Raw genomic sequence first — 13,346 nt, forward strand, 5'->3', positions numbered from 1 at the left:
ACTTCGCGCAGCCAAAATTTGCACTTGCTGAACTTGGCATACAGTTGGTGCTCTCGAAGCTTGTCTAGGACCATCCTCAAGTGTTGCTCGTGCTCTTCTTCCGTCTTCGAGAAGACAAGAATGTCATCAATGAAGACAACGACAAACTTGTCCAAATATTCCATGAGGACCTTATTCATGAGATACATGAAGTAAGCTGGGGCATTGGTCAATCCAAAGGACATGACCGTGCATTAGTACAGGCCATATCTGGTTACAAATGCCGTCTTCGGAATATCTTGGGGTCTGATTTTCAGCTGGTAATATCCAAATCTGAGGTCGATCTTGGAGAACACCTTGGCCCCATTGAGTTGATCAAACAGATCTTCAATCTTGGGAAGTGGATACTTGTTCTTGATTGTAACTTCATTGAGGGAGCGGTAGTCAATGCATAAGCGGATGGTACCGTTCTTCTTTGCCACAAACAGAACAGGTGATCCCCAAGGGGAGGCACTAGCGCAGATAAATCCCTTCCTCAACTGCTCTTCCAGTTGCTTCTTCAACTCTGCTAACTCTTCCGATCCCATTCTATAAGGCTTCTTATAGATGGGTCCTGCTCCGGGCATGAGCTCGATGATGAACTCAATCTCTCGGTCAGGAGGCATTCCCGGTAGCTCATCAGGAAAGACATCGGGGTATTCGCATACTACCGGCACTTGCTCCAGTCCAACTTCTGACAGACAGTTGACTTGGGCGCCTTGAGCAGAGGAGGGGTTGGGAGAAAACTTAACTTCGACTCCTTGGTCATTGGTCATAGTGACGGTCCGGTTGGAACAATCTAACAAGCCTTGGTGCTTGATGAGCCAATTCATTCCTAAGATCACATCCAAGCCTTGCGATCTTAAGATGATAAGGTCTGCTTGGAAGTCTACCCCATTAATGACAATCCCGGCACCTTTACATCCTATCTTGGCTCTCATCTCTGCTCCGGGGGTTTGTACCACCATAGGGTTATTCAGGGTTGTAGGGGTCATGCCACTTTTTAATGCAAATCTTTGGGTGACAAATGAATGCGTGGCTCCAGAATCAAACAAGACTGTTGCAGGTGTTGAGTTGACAAGGAACGTACCCAGCACGATGTCCGGGTCTTCCTGGGCTTCTTTAGCAGTGACATGATTCACACGACCCCTGCCGTTGTTGGGCAGGTTGCGGGGAGCTTGGTTCCTTAGTGGCATTCCACGACCTTGTCCTGGGTCCTGCGCATTGGGGCGCGGGGCGTCTGGCTTCTTGTTGGGGCAATTCTTGGAGTAGTGTCCTGGCTGACCAGATCCAAAGCAAGTGACTTGGTTGGGGTTGCTGCTCTTGCCGGCATTGTTATTGGGGTTGTTGTAAGCTGGCCTGGGGTTGGCATACTGCTGGGGTGGATAGTTGGTGCGGGGTGCAGGAGCTCTTGGCTGCTGATAGGTTGGCTTGACCGGGGCTGGCTGCCACGGGCGAGGCTTCTGGTTGCTGGAGCTACCCTTGCTGATCATCTTGCGCTTACGGTTGTCATCCAAAGCACGTCGCTTATCTTCAAGCATGAGTGCCTTGTTCACCAGATCAGGAAAGGTTGGGTAGTCACACACAACAAGCGAGTACTGCAGAGTCTGGTTAAGGCCTTCCATGAAGCGCTCCCTTTTGGCAGCATCAGTGGTGACATCTTCAGGGGCATACCTTGAGAGAACACTGAACTTCTGCATGTACTCCTTGACAGTGCTACTACCTTGCTTCAGGGCTCGGAACTCACGCTTCTTGATGGCCATGATTCCGGAAGGAATGTGGGCTTTGCGTAATTCTGCCTTGAAGTCATTCCAAGTGATGTTTCGCTCAGCATGCATGGCCTTGAATCCATCCCACCAAGCTCTAGCAGTACCCCCGAGACAGTGAGCAGCATATGCCACCTTCTCACGGTCCTCAGTGCATCCGACTAGTTCCAGCAGATCCTCAATGGTCCGGACCCAGTCGTCTGCATCCAGGGGTTCAGCAGTCTCGATGAAGGTGGGTGGTGCATTCTTCTTGAACTCCACCAACGTGGAACGTCTATTGCCGTTTCCCGCCGGCTGGCGGTTGACAGCTTGAGCAATCATCTGGAGGGCTACAGTGTTGGCTTGGCGTTCCTCTCGGAAGGCTTGGAGAAGCTGAGCCATGTCCATGTTTGGAGGTGGTGGCGGTGGTGGAACTTGTCCTTGGGTTTGGTCATGACTGGCTCCTTCTCCGGCTTCTTGCTGCTGGGTAGAGGTACCAGTACGAGTTACAACAGGCATCCTGTTGGAGCGATCAAGGTCTCATGATTGGGAAAGATGGGAAAAGCAATATAGACGGGATGCCTAGTAAGGGGGTTGGTATGACTCCAATTGTTTTCATGCAAGGGCCAAAAGGCCAAACACATTCATTGAAATCCAAATGGGTGATGTGGTCGCTTACAAGTTCCCGAAGGAAAGCACGATGTCCATCAAACATATCAAAGCAAACACAACACTACATGGTTTCATATGAACCATTACAAGGACTCGACTTCGCATAGGGTACACGATCTATCCTACCATAGGGGTTACTAACGGGCATATCCGGGTTGCGAATGATGCCTAAGTGGTGGAATGCTTGGTCGCGTAGTCTGGCTCTTCTGGGTCTTCCTCCTCGCCATCGGTGGCCTGACTTTCCTCTACACTTGAAGGGGTGGGGGAGTGAAGGATCTCAACACGGCGTTGCTCTGCCGGTGGTGCGAAGAGCTTGCGGTATTCCTTTGTGCTCATGCGGTGTTGCTGTGGTGGTTCTCCATCCTTTGGGGGTCTTCCGCCTCTGTATGCGATTGCGGGTTGACCAGGGGAAGCACCTTCCTTCTTGATCCTATCCGTCTTCTCTTGTGCTTGGCGAAGAAGTGCCTTGGTCTCATGAAGTTCCTTTCGGAGCTTCATCAATTCCGAGGCCATGTGTTGTGTCAAACTATTGGCACAAAGGCTGAAGTAGGTCTGGAATCGGAGTGGAAGTCCTTCTTCTAATGGTGGAGCTGGTGCACTGCCCTCATCCTCACCTTCCTTCCAATAAGGCAAGAAGCGGGTTGCCAACTCGTCTGCCATCTCTGGAAGAAGGTCTCGGAGGCGGGTGAGTGCCTTGAGGGTTGCCGTCTCGACGACAAGAACCAGCGTTGCCATCTGGTGTCCCTCGAAGAACCAGCTTGTTGGAGAGTCATTAGCCTTCACGATTACTTCCACATGATACTCCGTCTCGGTGTCATTGATCCAATGCTCATGGTAGGTGAAAATGGGGGCTCGGTGAAACTGGCACTTCTTGAGGCTATCCTCGAGAAGCACGGGAAATCCGGTGGTCAGGAAGTCTTCGGGTACGGCAACCATCTACAAAGGTTGAATGGGAGAGGTCAATAAGGGGAATATATCTTGGGTGTGGTAAGCTTTAGAAAAGAAGAGAAGTTTAGATGGTCTCAAGCTAACTAACGCCCATGTTAACTAAGTCTTCCTACAGTCAACCTGGCTCTGATACCAGCTCTGTGGGGACCCCGACTCATAAGTCATGATCACCGAATGCACGTGTACAGTGATCCCAGAGATCAATGCTCACTGAACACACAGAAGCTGAATAACGAGAGTCTTACATCCATACATATCGTCTTACACAAATTATGACCATTATGGTCAAGCCTTACATTGATAAATCCTTAAGGGCGGAACATCAAATGAAACACAAGCAGCGGAAATCTTCGTCGATAAGTAGAACCCATGCCATCTGCCTTAACCCTACAGGCATTCTGACTGGGAAGCATCCTAGTTCGCATGTTCGTCTCCACAGAATTATTCTTCGAACTCCTATTCTTCCATGCCTGGCCAATTAAATAACCAGTGGCAAGCCAATGAGTACTTTGAATGTACTCGCAAGCAACCCATGTTTTGGTTCAATATACAACAGTGCATGATATAGGTAAATTTTTGTGGAAAGCTAGTTTTGAGTGCAATGACAAGTTCGACCACTTGTAAGACATGCATCAGGAGAATTCAAGTAACCATGAGGACAGGTTACAGATATCAACATAAATAGAGCGGGCACCAACCCAACTCAATCATGTCATGTCCTTGACTTGACCCAAGTAGTTCATCCCACTTATCCAACACACACCCTGGTTTGTAAACAAGTGGACGTAGCCCAAGAGTGGTTACCCAACTGTCCTTGACCGTGGACACGGCTATTCGAATAGTTTTACACTCTGCAGAGGTTGCACACTTTACCCACAAGATCCGGGGAACTTCCGTGTCATCCACGACCCGCGGTACCTCAAGTACCCGGGGTAAGCACCTGATCACTATCTTTCCCTAGACGACACTAACATGGAGTCCACTCGATTGGTAGTAACCCCCGTGCCCAACATTTCACAACTTAAAAATTGTGGAGCCTTGCTCCCATATTCATCACATACCACTGGCACGGGGTACCAACGGTGTGTCCGGTGCCCCATAAAAATGTTCTTGGCCGCCCTACCTGGCACGACCCCGTCCCGAGAGAGAGAACCAACTCTCCCCCATCACTAGTAATGCGGGCTCCAAGCTAGTATCGGCCTAGGTAATCAATAATGCCCTTTCCCATACAAGGGTAGAGTGGTTGCGCATGTAGGGATGGAATAACGGTCGCAACTTAAACCAATCCGCTTTGAAAACAACACACACACTTGCCTTGGTACACCACTTCGTCATCAAGTGGCTACCCAACTCATCATCTCCCTCGGGCATAAGTGGCACCCGACGGGGTTTTCGAAAAGTCCTTTGAAAATAGTTTGTCTCCATCACTATGCATATACCCGTCCCCTTTTGCGTAGCAACTACTTTAGCATCCTATCTACTCCCACCGGCATAACCCTCATAAGGAGGTAGGGTCATGCACAATGCAAGTATCAACGAGGAAGTAACGGAGGCAAACCATCAAAGTGGTTCCACCTCATCATGATTCCGATGCAACAATAATAAAGTGCTATATGAAATGCATAATAAGGGGTTCATAGACATGGTCAAGGGGCTGCTTGCCTGGCTCAACAAAGTCTTCTGGGTCTTCAAAGTCTTCAGGTCCAACTCCTTCGTCAGCAACGCAATCTATCGTCGCAAAATAATAACGAGAAAAATAAGGCAATAATAAAACAGAAAAACCAAAGTGCTCAGAAAAATGTCAACTCATTTTTGTAAAAAACTAGGTTGAAAACTAAGAAGGGGAAAATTCCTAGTTTTGGACTTGGTGTAGTAGAATAGGAGAAATGGATTTACAAAGGCATATTTAAATGCTTAAAATCACATTTAAATATTTACAGTGAAGAAAAGGTTGTTGGATTTGAATGAAAGTTGCACCATTAAATAGGTTGCAATATTTTAGGAATTTAGGAATTGGAATTAATTCATTTGGACATATATTCTGTCTTGTAGAATTTTTGGAAAAAGTGACAGAAAAGAAAAAGAAAAAGGGCCCTGTGCCTGCTGGGCCAGAACAGCCGCAGGGCAGCAGGCCCAGTCAGCGAGGAGGCCCAGCGCACTGGTGCACGCGTGCGCGCCGGGTTTAAACCTGACGGGCGGGGCCCAGGCATCAGCGAGAGAGAGGGGGGCGATGGAGGGGAGAGGCTGACAGGCGGGGCCCGCCTGTCATCCCTAACCCTGAGTCCAGGCGGCCGGCGAGCTCACCGGCGACGATGCAGGGCACGGCGAGGTCGGGCGAGGGCACGGCTGGGCTCAGCATCGTGTCGCCGTTCGGGTGGAGGTGGTGGGCGTCACCGGAGTTGCCTGGTTTGCCGGCGACGAGGTCTTGCGGCGGAGGAGCTTCGGGTGTCGACGGTTCCGGCCGATTCCGGCTGCAAACGAGGCGGGGGACAGAGGGGAAATGATCAGTGGGATGCAGGGGTTCCAGATCAAGGCAGAGGAGGAGCGGGGGAGGCCTATACCTCGCGAACTCCGGCGAGCCGAAGCGGCGGAGCTCGAGCTCTATCTCGAGCTCGGGCGGCTCTGGAGAGGAACTGGGGGTGCAGGGGGAGGTTTTGGTGGCGCAGAGAGCGAGTGGTGAGGAGAAAAGGGCTTGGCGAGGCCTTTAAATAGGCGAACGGCGAGGTGCCGTGGACTCGTGCGCCGGAGAGCTCCTGCTCATCGCCACAGGGCTCGGGAGGAGCTGGCGCCGTGTCTGGGGTGTTCCTGGGCGTGGACTACGCCGACGGGAGCTAAGGGAGAGAGCGGGAAGGGGTCAGAAACGCGCGCGTGTGAGCCGCGCCATTGGCGCTCTCGGGCGGCCTCTGTTTGCTAGCGCGGAGGCGCGGGGAGAAGGAGAGAGGAGGGGGCCGACTGCGTAGCATGCTGCGGACGCCTAGGCGCATCGGCAGGCGCGCGGGGGAGGCCAGAGGTGGCCGGAGGTGCTTGGCAGGGGGCGGCTACAGTGCGGGAGCGCACTGTAGCACGCTCCAGAGCGCCCAAATGGCATGCCATGGCATTTTATATGCCTTGTGGGCGCGGCCACTAATGTCTGGTAGCTATAGGAGGGAGTAAAGAAAGGGGAGGAAGCATTGGATGCCATGGATGGCCACTAGGGTGAGGGGAGAGGAAGAAGAAGTGTGCAAATGGGCTGTCCAGAGAGAGGAAGTGGGGTTTTACCCATCCAATAAGTGAGCTGTGGATTTGCCATTGATACTGGAGGTGAAAGGGGACTAGGAGGAGCTGTGGTAAAAAGTTGAGCTCAAGGAGATTAGTGGAAGGGGTCAAAATGGTGTTTTTGGAAAAATGGCAGAAGGTGCTTGATAAGGGTTTTGGCAAGAAAATGAACTCCAATTGCCATGATACTTAACAGGATGGAATAACACTTAGAAATATGATGTTCCACCAAGTTTGAGCTCATTTGGGCAAAGTAGCCAATGTAACTTTGGTAAACCCTAGAAATTAGCAGAAATGGGTTTTCCAATATCTAGTCATGCAAAACCATTCTCCTTGATGCACCACTTGGTGTAGCGTCATCATTTGGGGATTTGAACATGTCCACAAAAGTTCAGATTAAAAGAACACACTTGGCAATGCAGAGTTGCTCAAATTTGGTTATGGACAAAAAAGGGTTTTGGGGCATTTTGGTGAACCAAAATGACTTTAATTGACTTGAGGCTTTGCAAGGTGATCACAACATGCATTTGTGACTTGCTGGATTTTTCTTGGATTTTTATGAAAATATTTCCTGTAGAAATATTTCAAATCCTTGAAATGGGCAGAAATGGTTTTGGGAGGTTTTGTCCAATATTTTTAACATGACCATGTGTTGAAACTCTTATATATGGGAAATATATGCCCACTGAGTTTCCCTGATTTTTGTCAAATATTTTTGAATCAATAAAATAATTTTTCCCTATTAAAGACCATTTCTGGCCTTAAGAAAAAGCCTTTAAATAAAATAGGAAAATAACTTTTAAAATTATATTTTTGGGGTTTATGGGTATCCTATATCTAATAGGAGTCAAAAATACTTTTGGAAATATTTTTGCTACCCTTAATTAAGTACTTGCAGTGCAAATCTCAATTCAAGGGTTTTTGGAAATCTAATTTTAGAAAATACTTTTTGGCCAAATTATTTTTGTAAGAAAATACTATATTGTACTATACACATGGCATGATCATTGGGCAGAAGTTTGGGGCAAGGAGATGAAGTACAGAAGGTGGAGTAGTTGACTTTAAAGAGCACAAGAAAAATCACAGAGAGAAAAACCAACTCCAAAATAAAAAGGCAAACAATGCAAAAGTTTTTTGTTGGTCCAAATTTTCATGCTTTAATAATGCAAATGAAGTGTTACAAAATGCAGGGTGTGACAGCATGTGTGCGAGAAAGACACCTCGGGAGAGAGTGTGTGAGCATGTGTGAGAGACCACCGATGGAGAGTGAAACTACACGTAAAAGATTGCTCTACAGATTGATTACAGATATAAATGTATCCAAATATTAGGATGGGATCATGATATTTGCAATTCGCGTAAGGAGCGGTCATTGATCCATCAGACATCTAGATTCTATCGAATTTGAGCATGTCTATATTATTATTCGACACAATTGATCCACATAGTTAGTATTTTGAACTCCAGACAATGCATCGCTTTAGCAATCGAATATAAACGTGAGTATAGTTCATGTTGTGTGTGTAAAGCGCATTATACATACGAAAGTTACACAATGGACATTGTAAATAGCTACTACCTATGAACTAGCATACATTTGAATTCAACTTAAGGTTGTTTAAAAAAATTGAATTCAACATGAAGTCCATTCAATTATTTGAATTTGATATCATGGCATTTGTAAACAATACCTAAATTATGGGGGCACCAATCTTTGCTCTGATTTTGTACATAATAGCATATGTAGTCGTGTACAAAATAGATTCAAATTTAGCTCCTCCATTCCAAAATAATCGTAGTTATAGGATTTTCAAGTGTCAAAATTTCAAAAAGAAGCGGATAATTTAATGAGGTTTTCAAACATTCAAGGTCAAATATAACGTTGTATATTTAGGTCAATCCTCATAGTTCAAGAGTACTCTAAACGCGAATGCTTGTGTTTCAAAATTTCGAATGAAGCGCCAAAAGAGCCTCTACTCGCCCGAACCCGCGTGAGACCAATGTTTGGTAGTACAAGGAAATTACTTTTCTAATAACTCCGACCCGTGAAACCTACCGGCCCGACGTCCAAAGGTCTAAACTGGGGTAGGTTTGTAGCTTCATCTAGACGCCACGCAACCGCATCCGAAAAACATTCTTACACAATGGCCGCCTAAGCACACATGCGCATGGCCGAAATCGCTCCCGCCCACTATTTGGGACACCTGGGATTACCATCCTACCCCCGACCCGCAGTAGGTCCGAAATTTAAGAGGGGGGCAAAGTTTGTACTTTCCCCAAATTTCAAACAAGCACGTCCCATCTTCTGTTCAAAAAAGCCAAAAACAAGCGCGTCCCAGACTGAAACATGGTTCCACCCCAACCGTACGATTCCCCATTCGTACTCCGTGGCCGCCAAAACTACCTCTCCACCAGCCGCGAAACCCCGGCGTCCTCCGTCCGCCACCCCATCCCACCCATTAACCGCCGCCCTCCTCCATCACGCCGGAGCCGATATCCCGACGTCGTCGTCCACCGCAAGCTCAACCACAACACCCTCCACCACTAGTAGTTGAAGCCGAGGCCGAGCTGTCCGTACCCGAGCCAGTTCAACCACGCCGTCCTACGCCTCACCGCTACCGCTCCAACTTCGCCACCCTCCACCGCACTGGAGCTGTTCCTGCTACGCCGTCCTTCGCCGCCTCGGATCTGCTTCCCCTCCGCCTACATACGGCCACAGCAACACAGTCAACAATTTGGCCATGGGTCCGTCCAAGCATGCACCCTCCAGAACATCGGTTTCCCCGGTAAAAAGAAGAATATCGGCGCGACTTGTGGAGGTGACCACACCGGCAACCGAAAAAGGTACTCCTCTACCCTTATTCGTGCAAATCTTACATCTCTGCTTGCACGGTATTCATCCCACATAAGACACTAGTTGGCCGCTTCTTCTTGATACTAGATGTTCCTAGTAACTCACGATGCACAAGGTTTCTCCTCATATACCATTTCACCTTAGCTAGAGGTCCGTTGCCCCCCTGAATTTCAATTTCTGGCCACTTGATTCCCAATTAACGGAAGCATTCCCCGGCGTAACTGGCGCTAGTACGCCTATTACGCCGGGGAAGCAACGCCTTGGTGTTTATCTTAGTGGCGTGTGCGGCCTAGAGCTACTAGCGCCCGATCTGGAGGTCGGCCGGGATTAAAGGGATGGCCTGGGGGCGCTTCCAAGCACAGCGGTGGTGTGAGGTCGATGGGAGGGCGGGGCGGCGGAGGCAGGGGTCTGGGACGGTGGTCACTGGCGGTTCGAGAAAGATCGTCAACAGTGACTGGCGGGAGGTAGACGAAGGCCATCTGCCCGTTCCTTATAGATCGGACGGTTCATTAATAAAATCTACTAACCTATTTATTTTCAGTCGACTGTTATCTTAGATATGACCACATGTGGTGGTGTGCTGGAGGAGTACCTGCATTTCCTGTGCTCATATATTACAAAATCATACAGAGTAGAATCTAATTTTGTTTGCCATGCAATGTTGTAGAGCTATCATATGTCTCCTGTCATTTATTTTTCAGCCACCTACTATCTGCTACTTTTACAGTGCACTAGTTCTGCACACACTTCACGCTTACTCTCATTATTGTGTTTTTATGCAAGGGTATTTCAGACTCTGCTGCCATGAGAGAAGCCAAAAAGAAAAGAGAGAGGTCGCTCCAGTTTGGTGTGCGGCTAGGCAAGACACGTTTCAACGCTTTAAAGGGTGTAGTGTCAGCAGATGGAGACGGGGAATGTAGCTCTAGAGTTGATGACCTCGCTCGCAATGAACCACCATCCCAAGTGCTTGCTTTAACTTCGCGGTGTCATATGTGGTTGCATGTTCCATATGGTGTCTGGCTTGTATTTGAAAGGCCGAAGTCGGTAAGATAAGGAAAGATGTTTTTTTACATGAACCACCATCTCGTGAGCACCAGAAGACAAATAGCTAGTCAGGGCACTGGCCGAGCCAGTTACAAGCCCAACAAAGATAGGCATCACCTGGAAGCCAACTAAAAAGCTGCGATGTTGGCGAAGCAGCCCGCCTCCCACCAGGCTCTCAGGTCCTAGATGATCATGCTCACCACTCCAGCCGGATGTCTAGCTTGTATTGCTTCCAATTTGGTTAAATTGCATCTGCTTAGCTTACACATTATACCTTTGAATATGACATGCCTTTCTGTTTTTGGTACATATTAGTACATTTGTGTATTAACCATGTTCTTACATCAAACTAATGTTCTTGTGTATCCCTCATCAATCACTTATGACGAGGCAGGCAGGCAAGGGGATTACTCCTCGTTTAAAGAATGCAGCGTCAGCCTCCCGACATGATTCTCAAGAAACAGAAATGCTAGATGAAGATAGTGAACATAGCTCTCTAGTTGATTACAGCATTTCCCCTACACTAGCATCACAGGTGCTTGCTCTAACTTGGCAGCGTGATATGTGGTTGCATGTTGCATATGGTGTCTAGATTGTAATTCTTCCAATCTGGTTAAACTGCATGTGCTAGTCTGCTTAGCTTATACATTATACCTGTTAATGTGACATGCCTTCCTGTATTTAGTACATAGTACATCTGTCTATTAAGCATGTCCTTACATAAAACTATTGTTTTTTTGTATCCCGCATCAATCAACATGACGAGACACCTTTAGTATATGCAGTGCAATATTAGCTGCATCTTTCATATGATTTATAGCATGCACTGCTTCTAATTTGTTGAAATTCCATTTATGATGGGACACTTTTAACTTGGCAGAGTCATATTGGTTGCATCTTTCATGTGGTGTCTAGCTTGCATTGCTTCTTATTTGCTGGAATGGTTTCTGCTTAGTTTACACAAACAGTTGTGAACATGCCATGCCATCCTGTTTTTCGTACATATTCCATCCTGGTATCATGTGTTTGCCTTACATCAAAGTAGTGATTGTCAGTATCATGCATGAATGAGTTCTGAAGAGAGAATTTTATTGCTTTTTCTTGTCGGTTTTACTTGACAATTCAAAATCAATAAAGCGGAAGGAAGTTAGCAAGGCAGCGGATAAATGTGCTCCTTCTGAATGGAGGGCCTCTACAGTTTCTACTCCTCCACACCCCCAAGATGATTTCCAAGACAACACATGCATAGACACTCAACAAAGCTGTGTTTATGATGAGCACGTCTCCTCTAGTGCAGCATCACCAGTGCTCCCTCTAACTTGGCACTGTTATATGTGGTTGCATGTTATGTATGATGTCTAGCTTGTATTGCTTCTAATTTTGTTGAATTCCATCTGCTTACTTTACACATTATACTTGAATAAGACACGTGTTCCTATTTCTAGAATATACAATATATGTCTATCACACCATGTTCTTACATCAAATTACTACTGTTGTGTAACCTGCAACAATCACTTATCATAAGACACGTTTGACTTTAGAGTGTGATATAGGTTACATCTCACATTCTTTTCTAGCTTGTATTACTAATTTGTTGAAATGGCACTTATGACGAGACAGTTTTAACTTGGTAGAGTGATATTCGTTGCATCTTTCATATGGTGTCTAGCTTTCATTGCTTCTAATTTGTTGAAATGCCTTCTCCTTAGTTTACACATCATAAGCTGTGAATATGCAATGCTGTGAATATGCAATGGCACTAATGACAAGAGACCTCTAACATGGTAGTGTGATGTTGTTTGCATATGATTTATTTCTTGTACTGCTTCACATTTGTTTAAACGCCATTTATGATGAGACACTATTAACTTGGCAGAGCGATATTTGTAGCATCTTTCATATGGTGTCTACCTTCCATTGCATAGCTTCTAATTTGGTGAAATGTCTTCTCCTTAGTTTACACATCATAGTTTTGGTTATCTCTTCTGTCCTGTTTTTCATACATATTACATCCTCCTATCATGTGGTTGTCTAACATCAAAGTTCAGTTCGTCTGCATCACACATCAATTTGTTCTGAAGAACTAAATTGTTATTCGTTTTTCTTGTTGGCTTGACTTAACATGGCACAGAGAAAGAGGAAGAAACACAGAGTGGCAGGGAATGAGAAGCGGATGAATCTTGCAGATTCTGCTGGTACTGATGGTGCAATAGAAGGTCAAAGTCCAGCAGAAAATTCTACAAACACGACATCCCATGCTACATGAGTTGCAAAAAAAGACAAATAGAAACAAATAGCTGCCACCAAACAAGCAAAGACAGCCTTAGTTCTTGCAACACCTACCACGGTACTACTAGCTGCATGACGTACTCATGCGCCAACTGAGCTAGCAGCACGTTCCCAAGCTCCCTTGCCACCTGACACTACTTCCTAAGCACTCTTGACACAAGACGAGTTGGCAATATCAGATGAACCTTGTGAGCTTCAACAGCAAGAAGGTAGTTGCTGGAGTCAAGTTACAGTTGCATGCTTCTTTATATGTAGTCTCACAGTTTAATGTACACTAACACTTCCTATGTTTGTTCTTGGACTAGCACCTAGGCGCAAGAGGAAACAAACATCAGGGATAATGCTCGATAGGTTAACTAAATCTAGAGGAGGAAGAATGGAGATCCGTTTTGAGGCAGGATTAAAAAGGCCACATGATGCTACAGAGTCAGCCAAGTTAGTATCAGAGGCAGCGGTTGCTGTTAGGTGTCATGTACGTATCCTCCCAACATGGATTCAGTACAGGAATGACAAAGACA

The 13,346-nt window shown here is 46.6% G+C and overlaps 1 protein-coding gene and 1 pseudogene across 1 annotated transcript; both read right to left on the reverse strand.

Annotated features, from left to right (window-relative positions):
- Positions 1 to 233: 233 nt before the first annotated feature.
- LOC147978925 (uncharacterized) lies at positions 234 to 2,171 on the reverse strand. The gene has a single exon (XM_087514950.1). The coding sequence runs from the start codon at positions 2,169 to 2,171 to the stop codon at positions 234 to 236; it is 1,938 nt and encodes a 645-aa protein (XP_087371076.1).
- Positions 2,172 to 2,603: 432 nt separating this feature from the next.
- The window catches only part of LOC147978926 (uncharacterized), an 80,468-nt pseudogene continuing 69,725 nt past the window's right edge, over positions 2,604 to 13,346 (reverse strand).

The sequence above is a fragment of the Triticum urartu genome, chromosome 3A (genome assembly GCF_056163025.1).
Source record: "Triticum urartu cultivar PI428250 chromosome 3A, HENAU_Tu73, whole genome shotgun sequence".
Lineage (NCBI taxonomy): Eukaryota > Viridiplantae > Streptophyta > Magnoliopsida > Poales > Poaceae > Triticum > Triticum urartu.

Excerpts from the sequence above, each read along its gene's own strand:
- LOC147978925 (XM_087514950.1), bottom strand. The coding sequence starts at position 2,171 with ATGGACATGGCTCAGCTTCTCCAAGCCTTCCGAGAGGAACGCCAAGCC.